Here is a 15,439-nt window from a genome sequence, read left to right as displayed (position 1 = left end):
ACTGTGCAATGCATTATTAAAAACTAGAAGGATTAGTTGGGGAACCGTCGTCTTCGCGGAAGAGAGAAGAAAATCACTTAAATGTTTGGTGAGGAAAAACAACAGTAGAACTCAGGGCTTTGTTTAATGCGAAGAGCCTTAAGAAAACCACTAATGAGTGAGGCGAACTGGAAAAAAGGGCTTCAGTTTGCTAGGGAGCATAAAGATTGGACTCTGGAGCCATGGAGGAAGGTTATGTGGTCTGATGAGTCCAGATTTACCCTGGTCCAGAGTGATGGGTAAATCAGGGTAAGAAGAGAGGCAGATGAAGTGATGCACCCATCATGCCTAGTGCCTACTGTACAAGCCTGTGGGGGCAGTGCTATGATCTGGGGTTGCTGCAGTTGCTCAGGTCTAGGTTCAGCAACATTATGTGTCCAAAGAATGAGGTCAGCTGACTACCTGAATATACTGAATGACCAGGTTATTCCATCAATGTTTTTTTTTTCTTCCCTGATGGCACAAGCATATTCCAAGATGACAATGCCAGGATTCATCAGGCTCAAATTGTGAAAGAGTGGTTCAGGGAGCATGAGGATGGATTGGCCACCACAGAGTCCAGACCTTAATCCCATTGAGAATCTTTGGTATGTGCTGGATAAGGCTTTGTGCAGTGGTCAGACCACCCCATCATCAGTACAAGATCTTGGTGAACAATGAATGCAACACTGGATGGAAATAAATCTTGTGACATTGCAGAAGCTTATTGAAACAATGCCACAGTGAATGCATGCTGTAATCAAAGCTAACGGCGGTCCAACAAATATTGGAGTGTGTGACCTTTTTTTGTGGTGGCGACTTTTTTTTCTTGACCAGGCAGTGTATATTGTATATGGTACGTAGTATTCGTTGCACCCTGTGTAAATAAATACTACAGTGTAGGAGACTTTTGCACACACAAATAATAAAGGGCTGTTTTGTCTTTAAAAAGACTTATAGCCTGCTTCTGAATTGAAGGATGTAATTAAATAACTACTAGACTACTACTACTAGAGTGGCTTATTGCAGACTTGGCCTTCTTTTATTTTTTTGATCTCCATCCACAGTATGAAAAAGCTTACCTTCCTTTAACTTTTGGTGGACTAAAATATTGCTCATATATTCTGTTTTGCTAAAATACCAGGAAATATATAGCAGAAACAGTGGTGGATTCAAAGTTGTGTAAAAACGTACTGATCATAAATCTCACCCTCTAATCTGATGTGTCCTTTGAAAGTAGCTCCATGGCTGGTTAAGAATGGTGATAACAAAGGAGGTGAAAATTATGTCACACGTTCTACTATCACTCTTTATCTGCCTCTGAGGCAGGGTGTATCCCGTCCTGTCCAGGTGGAGGCATCTGATTGGCTGATAACAGCTCTCCCATACTGCCAGAGTAGAGCAGGGAACGCATTGGCCACTTCTGAGGAGAGACACACCACAGTGTATCTGCAATTTTAGTGTTTATGCTTTTATTTTGTAAGCTGCAAAGCAGCTCCAACTGTTAAGATCCAATCACCAAGCAGTTAAATTATTACCAAGTTCAAAGTGTGAATCATATAAGCTTAGTGATGACCCTTGCTGTCCTCTGACTTTATAGAGAAGCATACATAGTTAACTCTGGCATAACTTCCGTACACCGCAAGGCCTCATATAATACAGACTGATCAAAATGAATTATCACCTTAGTACACAAACCACAGCTACATAGACTATCACTCAGGAACATAAGTACAAAAACTATGATATGATATAATAAAACATGATTAATACAAAGTCATGTAATTCATAAACAATTTGTTTTGCTTCTCAATCATAGCAGCTCATTTAGCGAGTGAGCTAGCTCTAGTAGGGTAGCTTATCTAAAGTTAATAATGGCAGTTTTTATATATTCATGACCAGTTAAAATTAATTATACAAATGCAGTATTTGTGATTTTGTGTTCTTATAACTACATTAAATTGTGCTTTAATTGATACTTTAAAGTGACACTTGTAATACTGTGTACTTAAAACTTACCATGGCATAGCCAGATTCAATTCTTATAAGAATGTGACCTCTGCATGCAATTGGATAGTCCTACAGCCAATTTTGTTGTAAACAAATTGAACAAAATCAGATGACATGTATTACTTCATCACTGTTACTCTTCTGTCCTTCACCACATAAAGCCAACCTAAATGATTTCCCAACAGAGAGACATCAGAACAATTTTCCACCACAAAAGTTTCCTGGGTTAGGGTTAGTTGATCTGGCTTACAAACTACTTACAACAAGCTAAAATGAGCAAATTATGTAAATGTAACTTCACCAAACTGATGACTATGCTGTGTTCATAATTCTTTATGTAAATATCCAACAGACTATGTAAAGTATATAAGCAATAGTACAGATAAGTTGTTAGTTCCTTACCTTAACAGGATGCAAATATCCACCTGTCTTGGAGGGCAGTGTGCACTCAGCTAGGGCCCCTCCCTGGTCCAGTGTCTCCGTCAAGTAAGCTATGTAGTTAGTGGCCAGAACTAGAACATCCAGTTTGGAGAGCTTTGTATCTGGTGGGACAGATGGCAAGGCTGCCTGCAGATAGAGAAGAGTAAACAGAGCTAGATATGTAAACTCTCCATACCCAGTTGCAGTTTTATTTTGGACACACTCACTAAATGTTCTAAATAAACACATAAATTAACAAAAATAATTAATTAAACTAAATTAACCACACGTGTGAAGTAGGCTGAAAAACACAAATGTACATTACATAACTTCAGTTAAAGTAGAGCACAAGAAAGGCAACTTAGTGAAATAATAGGAAGTGGAACATGTCTACCGCACCTGCAAACTGTGGAAGGCCTGTCGCAGGTTGCGGACACGGCTCCTCTCTCGAGCTGCGTTTTCTGGGGAGTGCTGACTCCTCAGCGTCCTGGTCTGGATGACAGAACTACAACCAGTATCTGAGTTTGTCCTGGACCCACACATAGACTGCTCCTGCTGCAAAGTACACGCATAGAGCATGACATCTCTGCATGGACATTAAGTTGAAAAGAAATGACATATAATCTAATCTAGTAAACTAAATATGTGCAACCTTTTTTACAAGGCAGGAAGAAACTGTACTTATTTCCTATTTGTTCATACTATGTGCTCCTAGCAATTAATGCTTTAGTGGCTGGAATCAATTTGTGTAGAGAATTAAATGTAAAACTGTGTAGAAAGACTTAATTCTTCACGTTAGAAACATGCTCTACTTGTAGTCATAGTTTTATGGTCAAATTGCATAATCTGTCTTTGAAGAGTAATCTTGGGGACAAAAGAACCATTTATTTAGACTTACCCACTTCCTGGGCTCCCAGCTGCTCCGTACACTCTGCTTCTGTCCGTGCAGGGATGCTGGACTGTTGGCCACTGGAGGCTGAAGGCTCAGTTGCTCTACCGTGGAACTGAAGACCAAGTGGTGTTTCACTGCAACTGACATGAGACCTTGCAGAGGAGTCAACGCCATGGATGTTGACAAAGTGTTATAGCAGACTCTCTTCAAGTCTTGAGAATTGAAATCACTTTCATTCAGTCAGTTTGCTTTCAAGTGCTGAAGATAGTTGGAAAAATTATTATCTCCTATGTTGGTAAATGCACAACAAAACATACAGTCTGAAACCATCTTTCAATCTAGTCTGGGCAAAGTTTTAAGGTCTAATCTATATATATATAAAGACGGCATGAAGACACTCCTGTGATCTTATTAAGTAATTTTTGAGAAGACTGTTCCATTCAGGTACCTCCAAGTTCCTCTCCAGAGTTCAAGTAGCCTAACTTGAAACCTTCATACAACTAGTTTCAACTCCACAATCATCGTCTGCCTCTTTTCACATCACTCCTCCCAGTCTGACTCTCTCTTTCTCGCTCTGCCTCTCCATTCGTCTTTGCTTGTTTCCTTATCGGGTGAGGTAATGTGGGGAACTTCATGTGGTCCTTATCTCAGCTACTCGGTCACACTGATCCTCCCTGAATGTGTGGTTGCCAAGAAGAGCAAGCAGGCAGGCAGTCCAGCCTGGGGGAGTACAGCACTAGGAGGGGAGGAGGTCCCAAGCCAGGGCAGTGGGGGGCTTGGGAAACGCAAAGCTCTGCTAACAGCTGGACAGGGATGGGAGTATGGACTTGGGGCAGTACGACATTGAACACTACCAAAGAGAGGCAAAAATGTATTTTGGTTTGGTTAAAAACATTCAGGACCACTGAGCACTTTTGGATTTAATTATTCATGAGATAATGTGTACCCCATAGGAGATATTCAGGGTGACACAGCAGCATTACAATAATTAGATAGATAGATAGACAGATAGATAGATATGTGTGGGTGTGTTCAAATTCCATGGCCACAGGTGTATAAAATCAAGCATCTAGGCATACAGACTGCTTCTATTTGTGAAAGAATGGGTCGCGCTCAAGAGTTCAGTGAATTCCAGTGTGGTACTGTGATATAATCAGTGATGGGAATAGCGGTGTTAAAATAAACATATTGAAGAGGTTCATTTTGCCTACTTAAATATATTTCACTGTTTCTTTTTTAAAAGGCCAATAAAGTGAATTTTACTTGTAGGCTACCTTACAAGTTTCGGCTACTCTATCTCTGTAGCTTTCATCAGAGGTGTCACGTGATGTTGGTGTGACGTCGTCTGTGTTCGTTTATATGGAGTTTTCCATCCCACCTGATGCGGTGGGATTGCCGTGTCCCCTGGAGTGCTCCGTGGGGCGGGGCGCCCTCTGGCGTCTGGTGGTTTTCCATACAGCCGGGGGCGGATGAAGGAGCCTACCAACTATCCCACACCTGGGACACAGTCCTACAGGGCCGCCCCCGGGTGTATGGAAAACCACCAGACGGCAGAGGGCGCCCTGCCCCGCCCCCCACGGAGCACTCCAGGGGACACGGCCATCCCACCGCATCAGGTGGGATGGAAAACTCCATATAAACCAACACAGACGACGTCACACCAACATCACGTGACACCTCTGATGAAGGCTACAGAGACAGAGTAGCCGAAACTTGTAAGGTACAAGTAAAATTCACTTTATTGGCCTTTTAAAAAAGAAACAGTGAAATAAGTTAAAATAAACAGCGTTAACAGCTTTATTAGATGCTGCATAAGTGATGACAGTTGGCTAAGGCGGGTAAGATTTCATGGTAAGCCAATCAGCGGCAGGGCAGTGTTCAGTTAGGCGGGTGTTCTTTACACACAAACGCGAGCATAGCAGTATCACACAAGCGAGCCGAAGTCCCGCCCCTTCTACTTCCGGGTTATGGGACCTATCTTTCGAAAAAATATGAACGGCAGTCTATGGCGAAAGATAAATTATTTTCTGGTCCCGATCGACTTGTGCCTTGGATTATACATATGTTGTTTTTCAGAATAAAAAATGATTTTACATGTCAAGAATGTCACAGTTTGCCGCAAGATAAAAACGCTATGGAAAATACGTAATTAAACGAACTACAAGTCCCGCATGCAGTCCCGGTACAGAACCGACCAAAACTCCCTTCGTGTAACTACAGCTCTCGAATGACCCGATTTATAATGATTTTCACCTCGTTTGATGCTTCTGCCTTCGTCCTGGAAGAAGACGGTAAAGCTCAACAAGGAGACAGCTATAGTTCTCTGGTTACGTACATTGTTCGAGACGAGAGATGTAGTTCACTAAGCGATCTCATACAAAACCTAATGTTGTTCAGCTTATTTACGTCAAATAATTTATCTCTTGACGTGAAAAATTATCTTTTAAATTCACACACATCATATGTGAAATTCATGCCACATTTCGAACGGGACCAAAAAATAATTATGATCTCTCCATAGACTGCCGTTCATATTTTTTCGAAAGATAGGTCCCATGACCCAGAAGTAGAGGGGCGGGACTTCGGCTCTCTATTCAGAGGTAAAGTTGCCGCTTTCAAGGTGTAGGCACTACTTGAACCTCATTGAGGTAAAAGGCAAGAACGTACACGTGAAGCAGTGGCGGCTGGTCAATAGAGGGCGCAAGGGCGCCGCCCCTCCTGTGAAATATTGACTGTTTTATATATCTACCAAGATCAACCATGAATCAATCAAACCTAACAAATACGAAATAAATACACAAAATACATCGCGTTTTTACTTGTGCAATGGTGTAGTGGTACCCGCCACACTGCCAGCAATCATTAAATGCGTCTGACTCTAGGCTAAGCTTGCGATTTGCCATTCGATATAAAGCCCTCCTCCAGGTCAAGGGCGCCAGTAATGCTGGAGTCTATGAGAGCTAGCAAACTTTTTTACTGTTTACGAGCAGAAACAACTTTTCATTGGCGCATGAAAATTCGATTCTGGGTCGCAGCTCTCTGCGCCCAGACCAATGGCATTGTTTTCTATTTTTTTAATCTTGGCATGATTGGACAATTCATCAATCAATCCCGCCCACAGCCAAAGAGAGCGGTGGTGCCGGAAGTACGGTTCCCATTCATTTCTCCCATTGACGTTTGGAAAAATCCGTATCTAAAGAGTTTTAGAGCATGTCTTAGGATAACCAGCTACGGCTGAACTCATAAGCATATAACATATAATTTCGAGTGAAAAAACGAAGAGAAAGTCCAAAAAAAGTCAAAGGTACAAGACTGAGTACATATTTTCATTTCCGAGAGAAGGAACTACTCATCCCATAAACCACCGCGCCTCACTGAAGGCGCCTCGAAGCCACAACTTCAAAAGAGCCTTTTCAGCGACTTCCAAATCTACCCACTGCGCAAAGACACGTTCAAATAACGTCTTTTCAACGTCGTTTTTGCACGTCGAAGTTTGGTCCTCTGAAGGTGCAGACTGTTACAACAGACGACGTATTTTCCCGACGTCGAGTGAACGTCCGTTACTGACGTCCACAGGACCTCTGTATGGGAGCCAGTTGTAGTCCGAATGTGGTCTTCTAGACGTCGTTTCTACGTTAAACTTAAACTCATTTTAGACTAGTCTGGTCTACAATAAATCACAATCCAATCCCGACAGTTTTTTTCCCCAATCTTTATTGCAAATGTCAGTTTTAGGCAACATAAAATGCAGTACAATTTGTGAAAAAGTGGTAAAATACAATAAATAAAATTACCTTCGGTCTGTGAATAAAAATGTAACAATAGCCTACAAATATAATACAAATAGAACAATAACATAATAATAAAAAAAAGTAAAAAAAAAAAAAAAGTGCCCTTTGAAGTCCTCAGTTGCCCGATTATGAAACAGGATGACTCCATCTGCACAAGTAGAAAAAGACAAATGATTAGCGATCGAAACGCCAGTTAACACCGCCAGCTTTTTTAAAATGCGTCTGTATTGCCGGAAAAAAACAACAACAAGAACAGTTATCCCAACAATGGCGGCCAGCCAAAGTCTCACACAGGAATAACTACTATCGCTCTCATAATGATAGCGACCGAACAACTGTTGTTTGCAGTGTTCCCTGCAAACATTTCGACGTCTAATAAACGCTTTAATGTGTACAATTGTTCACGTTAAAGCGTCTGTAAACGTTAGCACGGTGGTTGTGTTCAAAAGCTAACCAGCTGATGGGAAAAGATGCAATGCTAACTGTAGCAAAAACTGTTTAGATTAATACGACAAAGCTAAAACAGCAAACACTATAAATGAACATAAAGTTAACTAGGCAGTAGCCTATGGGTTGACCGAACTTACCTGCAATTTGATGATTTAGAACAGCTGTAGTAGAGGTCGTAGCCTACGGTGCAGACTCGGCCATTGCTTCCACAGAAGAGGAACACCTGGGCCAATCGGAGTGGCTCTTACGGTGTATGTGATGACACAATGCCTCAGCCAGTTAGAGTCGCGAATTCGCACACATTTGGCCCGATATGACTGTGGCGCAGAACTCAGTTAAATTTAGCCAGACCGGATTGGTTGCACAAACTACGGTCCAGAGACCCTTAAATAAACCAGTAGGAAAAATACGAAAATGTAACATAACAAAATATTATGTATACATAAATAATAAATATTTTTTAATCTCAAATCAACAATCAACAGTGCCCTGCAAACATTTCGACGTCTAATAAACGTTGAAACGACGTCAAAACGTACACGTCGCCAGGAGGTCTAAAAGTAATGCTGAAATGCAAATTGAAACGACGTCGCGTTGCAACCTCGACGTCTTTTTAACTGTCGTAAACAACGTCTCCACAACGTCACGTTGTAACACAGATGTCTTCTAAACGCGCATTATTCACCTTCTAAAAATGATCCAGTAAATATTCTGATATATATATTTTTACAGCTGTATGTGTCGAGTTTTAGATGTTGTTTCTGCAGTGGAGTTAAAAAGAGGTTGACAAATGCAGGTTGAGAAGATGTTGACGTTGCGATCTGACGTCTTTTCAACCTGCATTTCAGCATTACTTTTAAAGCCCCTGGCTGCGTCTAGGTCTCGACGTCGTTTTAACGTTTGTTCAACGTCGAAATGTTATCTGTTCAAACTGACTGATTAACTGTAAAAACAATTAGTGTTTACATATAGATAATACATTTAATGAATAATAAATGATATTAAAAATATTTTTTGCTATAAATTAACACATTTATATAAATACAATGTATTAACAGCACCTACCTTTGGGGGAAATTATAAGCTTGACAACACAAAAGTGCAATTTCTTTAAAGTTTTATTACACAAACAATCAGAACACTTTTGAAAAACTAAAAACTAATGAGACCAACATGATTCTTACGCATACAGCTCTGGAAAAAGTTAAGAGACCACTTCAAAATGATCAGTTCCTCTGGTTTTACTACTCATAGCTATGTGTTTGAATAAAATGAACACTTTTGTTTCATTCTATAACCTACTGACAAAATTTCTCCCAAATTGGAAATAAAAATGTTGTCATTTAGAACATGTATTTGCAGAAAATGGCAACAGGTCAAAATGACAAAACAATTCTGGTGTTTTCAGACGTTGTATAATGCAAAGAAAACAGGTTCATATTCATTTTAGAACACAACACTACTTTTCAAACTTAGGAGGAGTTTAGAAATCAACATTGGTGGAATAATCCCAATTTTTAATCGCAGCAGTGGTCTCTTTATTTTTAGCTGTATGTGCAATAAACATAAAAAAAAAAAAATGAGACCAAAACTGTTAACACCTTGTAAACACCAACACAGGTGAAAAACACTTTGTAGGCGATCACGATCTCCTCTGGCCCCCTCTCCCTCCTATCAATGGCTCCTTCACCTGGAGTGGAGATCCTCACTCTGTCATGTGAAGCTGGAAAAACATTTGAAGTATATTACTTAACAATTCTTAAACACATCTTGGGAAATTATACACCGTTTTACCATCTAATTCATCTACATACATACTACATACATCACATGAATGTTAAGTCATGAAACAGACATAAATTGCTTTTTGGTTATATTTACATAGGCCAAAAAGTCCCAGATAATGATAAAATAAAAACATTACCTGATTTTAAATAGAAGAAGCATTGTTGATTAACAAAGCAGACAATTAGGCATTGCATTGGGAGTCAAATTTTTATGTTCACAATCCACTGAATATTAACATTTTAACAGCTAATCAATAGATTAGGCTACCATTGTTTTTTTATGAAGATAAATTAACATTTTCAAATTATCTTGGGGAAGAAAATGCATTTTCTGGACACCTCCATGTCAGCTCGTCTGTATAAGTGCTTCACTGATTTATGTCTGGATTTCTAAACTCCAATAGTCCATAAATATCAGAATATTAGACAGAAAGCACACTGCAGAGCCCTGTTTATGTTAGCCGAGTGAGCAGCTAGCTTGAAATCCACTCGACAGTTAAACATAACGCACGGTCGGTCAATGCTACTTTTTAAAACACAGAAAGTTGCATATGAACCTACAGTCTATGATATGAACACATATAAACCGTCTCCAATGTTTTATGTCAATGAACTTACCGAAAAAACTGTTCGGTAGGCCTACGTGCTGTGCTGGCTTCTCTGCAGTCGTGTTCCGCTGCCAGGTTTGAAGTAGAAGGTCCCGCCCTTTTCGCCTCTGATTGGTTAGAAGGGCTCTCACCCGATTGGTTGTATACATTTATTTTTTTCATGTAGTTGGTTTGTGGTCGAGGTGCAACCTAGACCTATTTTAAACTCGTTTCACGGTAGAGGTCGCCCCTTAGACCTGCCGTCAACCCCCAGGTTGATGAAATGTTTGCAGGGTGAATATGAATATAAATTATTAATCATTCAGATTAATCATGTTGATAACAACAAGTTTGATATTTATCTTAAATAAAAAAAAAAAAATACATTCGTCAATTTCCTGCACCTGTCTTAGACGTCCATATGACCTCCAGAAAAGTTATCTAGTCAGACGATCAAATGTTGAACCACATATTGACGTCTAAATGGGGTCATGGTTATAGACGTCGAAATAGCGGACCTAGTTTGCACGTCGTGTAGACGTTCAGAATTGGTCAATGACGGACGGACGCAATATAGACCTGGGCCCGTATTCCTAAAGATTCTAAGAATCCTCTAAGAGAGCTCCTATCTTAGCCTAAAAATTCCTAGCTAGGAGTCTTAGCTTAGGAGTGATTCCAGAAAATTCTCAGAGAACTCTGAGCAAGGAATGGACAGAAACTCTTATCTTAGTGAGGAGGTGTGGTTGACCCCGTTGCTAGGTATGAGTCATCATTTCAAGAGGTGTGATTGGTTGATCCTAAAAGCTAGATAAAAATACGCTTTTGGTGATAATTGGCCTAGAATAGACGTCAAATTAATAGACTTAATAACAGAATCTAATCTCTATGAAGACTGTATAATTATAAATAATACTTTACATAAAAATAAATAAATAGTACGTACTTTAAAAAGTATCCTATAAAATGTGTGATTAAACTCAGGCCACCACCACAGTATTCACATGCTGATAGTTCTATTTATTTGCTTTCATTCATTTGCCACACTGGTAACATTTTGCACTTCACCTATTTGGTATTAACAAGAGTAAAATGACTCTGCTTCTTCTAGACCGGTTAGCAATCACAGAAATTGATGAAAGCTGTGTTAGTTGATGTTCAAATCTTCCACAAACCGAACAGCAGTGGAGAAGAAATGAAGTAGGAAACCCAACTGGACAGAGGAACTGTGTTTGCTTCTGGATCAACTGGTCAATGAGAATAAAAGTGTTTAGAGTAGATTTGGCCCAAAGTCATCACTGCTGCATTGTTGCATTTTTGCATTTTTCCTGTTGCTAAATACCTCAGTGTTGTGATGACTTTCATTTCCGATGATACAGTAGTCCCTCGCTATAACGCGGTTAACCTTTCGCGGCTTCGCAGACTTTTTTAGTGCAATTTTGCATGCTTATTTTCTTTTCTTTTTTTTCTTTTTTTTTTTTTTTTTTTTTTACAGCGCATTGTTTTTTGCATCCTGATTGGCTAAGGGACTGTAGACCATTGTCAATCAATCTCCTCGTACGGTGTCTCTTGTACAGTACAGAATGCGTTCAGCTTGCCAAATTTACATATACAGTATCTTTGATCGCTGGCAGTGTGACTGAAGTGCGGTATGTTTGTAAGTTATTGAGAAAAGTGTATAAAGTGTGTAGTGAGGGGTTTTGCAACCGTAAAACATTTATAATCATTGTAAAAAATAAAACTGACTACTTCGCGGATTTCGCCTATTTTTAGAACGTAACTCCCGCGATTAACGAGGGACCACTGTATTGCGATTGTAACAAGCTTGATTGTCATTCAGTGTTTGGAGAATATCTCTCCTGTCTCTTCTTTCATCCATTTTCTCCTCTGCTTAAGAAATTCCTAAGGCTCCTAAAAGTCCTCCTCCCTGCTCTTAGCAGATCTCACCTTAGGAGCACTCTTAAGAGCTAAGATTCTTTAGGAATAGCTTTTATCTTTACTAGGAGCTACTCCTAACTTTGAGAGGGAAACGTCATGATTCTAAGAATTTTCTTAGAATTTGGCCACTAGGAGCAACTCTTAGCGCTAAGAATCTTTAGGAATACGGGCCCTGATCTGCACGTCAATCAGACGTCTAATGTTTAGTGGGTAACGACGGCCACGCGAACTTTTTCCTCCAGTGATTTTTATATAGTGAATGTGCAGTTAATATCAGTTCTTTCAGTAGTTATCGTGTCAATAATAGCGTTTTATATAGGTATTGTGTATTGAAGTATATATTTAGCATCGTGTATTTTATCGTGTATTTTATATTGTGTGCGTGTGTGAAAGCGGTTAACGATAACGTTAGCAACATGGTGCAGTGCTTTGTAGGTCTTATCTCTCATGCTCGCCCTTACAAACCCCACAAGCTGACCCTCGGACACGCTACACTCAACAACATGACCCGATTTCAAGTGGTTTTCACCCCTCTGGTCACTCTTGTTTTCATCCTTGAAAAAAGCCAGCATTGGCAGCCAAGGAGATCATGATTGCACTGATAAGTCTACCGTGCAAAAACGCAACACAGGTTCTTTTTTATTTATTTGTGATCGTACAGTAGACAGTAACGTTACAGTAGCCCACACAGCAGCACAGACTCTTCAGTCTTCACGGAGCTTCGAAAAGTTACACACACAATATATATTGTGTGTTTTATTCAAAAAATATCATACACCTGTGATAATTTAAGTAGAGAAATTATTTGGTCATACACTTTTTTGTAATTCATAGTCATTCCCAAGAGCCATTACAGATAGTGATGGCCCTCTGACACCCGAGCAGTGGCGTCATCAGACAGATTTCACTGGGGCACGTGCCCCAGTATTGGTCTGTAGTGCCCCAGTATAAATTTCACTAGTAAAAAAAAAATCACTTTAGGGTTTTATGTCTACATGGCATAATTTACAGAATTTACACATACCGGTATGTACCTAATGTGGCAACTCATTGCTGCTTTATTCACTCCATACACAATGAACACATGGCTACTTAATATGGTAATTTATTCACGCGACTTTGGCTGTGATTGGGGTCCCGCACTCACTTCAGAAACAACTTCGGGACGTGACGTCTACGTGTCTGAGCGCTATTTCTTTCCACCTGTCTTACAGGTGAGTTCCGGATAAACTGCCCATCATTGTCGTTTGGTTTCACCCCTGTGTCGCTATTTCCATGTGAATTTAATTGTTACAACTTTACTTACTTTACTGTTTAATGTATGTCGCTAGTTGTTTTTAGCATCACCGGCCGTTAGCCGCTCAGAATTAGAACGCCAGTAATTTTAACTAAATTGTAATAAAGTTACACAAGACCCACAACATAAATAACAAAGAGCATAGGCTCAGGAACAGATATAAAAATGAGGATCCATCTGACGATTTTCAAGTGCAGCGCAGCTGGCTCTGTTAGTTGCGCATATACGGTGCGTAGAAGAAGATAACTTCTTCTCCGCCATTGCATTTTTCATCTCGCGCACCCCCTAGAGGCAGTTCACGCACCCCCAGGGGTGCGCGCACCACACTTTGGGAATCCCTGGCCTACAGTATGACAGTGACAATAATGATTTTGAAGCTTGTACCCGTAGGCTAGCCATTTATTTCATATTGCGCACACATTTAATTTTTTTTTTTTTTATTATTTTTTTAATGTATTGGGAGTTGGGGGCCTGTGCCCCAGCAAAGCTCTAGGTCTAGAATCGCCCCTGCACCCGAGGCTCCGACACATGCGCCGTAGCTCATGAAGCAATTGTATCGAACTACTGTGCCGAGGCGTGGTTCGTTCGAAGCAGCTGAGTGACGTCCGAAGCAGTTCAAGTGCTTCGGACGTCACTCGAAGCACTTGAACTGCTTCAGACGTCACTCAAGTGCTTCGGACGCTTCAGCAGCAAACGAATCACCTGAGGGGTTCGGTTTGTCATGTGAATCACTTGGCGGATCGAGTGTGTTCAGGGATTTCCCGGATACCCTATTTGGTGGTGCTCATTTGAATGTTTCTTTGCAGAGTGGTTTGTTGCTGTAGTTGGAGTTAGTTGCGTATTTTGTGGAGATAGATCGTAATTAGAGATTCAGAGAGAAATAGATAAATTAGTTACATAGTTAGATAACACTGTACTGATAGATAGACATAGTTACATAGATAGTCCTAAATAGCGGTATATATAGATAAGACAGAGAGAGAGATACAGATAAGATATAGATATATATCTAATATAAAACTATAGCCCAAAACTATACACGCACTTCTGACTATATATAGTCACACTACTAAACCATGATACCAAGAGCAAAAGAAAATAGTTGACGTAAGCGCTGAAACATAAACATTAGTGCAAATTAATGACGGTCCACAGAGTGTAGTAGTGACGTAATGAAAATGGTCCAACGACAACCGAGCGCCATTAACGGGTTTAGTGGCACACTGTGAAATCACCGGTCTTTCGTTATTGAATCAAGGGATCGATTCCCATTGTTTATTTGTTTTTTTATTTTTTATTGTTACTATGTATGTAATTTTCTTATAATCAACTTTAAACCACATATCCATGTAACGTAGTCGAATAGGAATGTGCATGGCGAATCAAGTCCCACACAAGCATGAACCAGTAAGACACGTCTCCATTGCACTACATTTTATTGTCCACTACCCTGCTGGCATTTCAACATTGATTCAACGTTGAATAAACGTTATATACAGAGGGTGAATCAACGTTGAATTATGTGTTGGATTTGCAAATTGAATCAACGTTGATATTGCAACATTGTTTCAACATAGGTGAACATTGTCAACGGTGAATATGATATATTGCAACATTGAAACAACATTGAAACAACGCAAATCCAACATGGTTAAAGCCTCAACTAGAAATCAACGTTGAATAAACATTGATATTGCAACATTGCTTCAACATTTTACCTATATTAGCCTATGCAACTTGCAGTAAGCCTATCACACACAAAAATGATAAACACCTCCATCAAGAACCAGTCAGCTTATTTTGTTTTTACATTATTTTATTTTGTTTTACAACATAAATTATCTATCCGAATCATTGAGCAACAGCAACAGCAGGGATCTTCCGACGCCCACCCTCTCCGGTGCATACTTCAAGAATTTTGCCATGATGTCCATTATTTGGGTCAGGGTGGTTTTATGGTCGCTGAAGACTGCATCTAAAGAGGAAACAACAAACCATTATTGTCAAAAACTAGTGAAAAAGCCTGTGGACATTCTCCGGGATTTGAATCAGGGATATTCCGATCACTGAACGACCCGTTCTACCAACTGAGCTGCGCTCGAGCAACCAGCCGCACAGACCTTTGTGAACAAGCAAAAATATCCATTTGCATAGTGTGTGGATCTGTGTGTGCCTTGCATGGCAGTTGCCACCATTGGTGTATGAATGTGTGTGTGAATGGGTGAACGAGAGGTCATTGTAAAGCACTTTGT

At 40.1% G+C, this 15,439-nt stretch overlaps 1 protein-coding gene across 1 annotated transcript; it reads right to left on the bottom strand.

Moving 5' to 3' along the window:
- Positions 1 to 286: 286 nt before the first annotated feature.
- On the bottom strand, positions 287 to 3,670 carry tcf23 (transcription factor 23; the record flags this gene model as incomplete). The annotated part of the gene is made up of 5 exons (XM_084561017.1): positions 287 to 1,441; positions 2,431 to 2,595; positions 2,848 to 3,003; positions 3,347 to 3,552; positions 3,658 to 3,670. 5 exons carry the CDS (start codon positions 3,668 to 3,670, stop codon positions 1,322 to 1,324), a joined length of 660 nt encoding a protein of 219 aa, XP_084417143.1. The 3' UTR covers positions 287 to 1,321.
- Positions 3,671 to 15,439: the final 11,769 nt, after the last annotated feature.

This window comes from Chelon labrosus (genome assembly GCF_963514085.1).
Source record: "Chelon labrosus genome assembly, chromosome: 14".
Classification (NCBI taxonomy): domain Eukaryota; kingdom Metazoa; phylum Chordata; class Actinopteri; order Mugiliformes; family Mugilidae; genus Chelon; species Chelon labrosus.
This window is presented reverse-complemented; position numbering and strand designations above follow the sequence as displayed.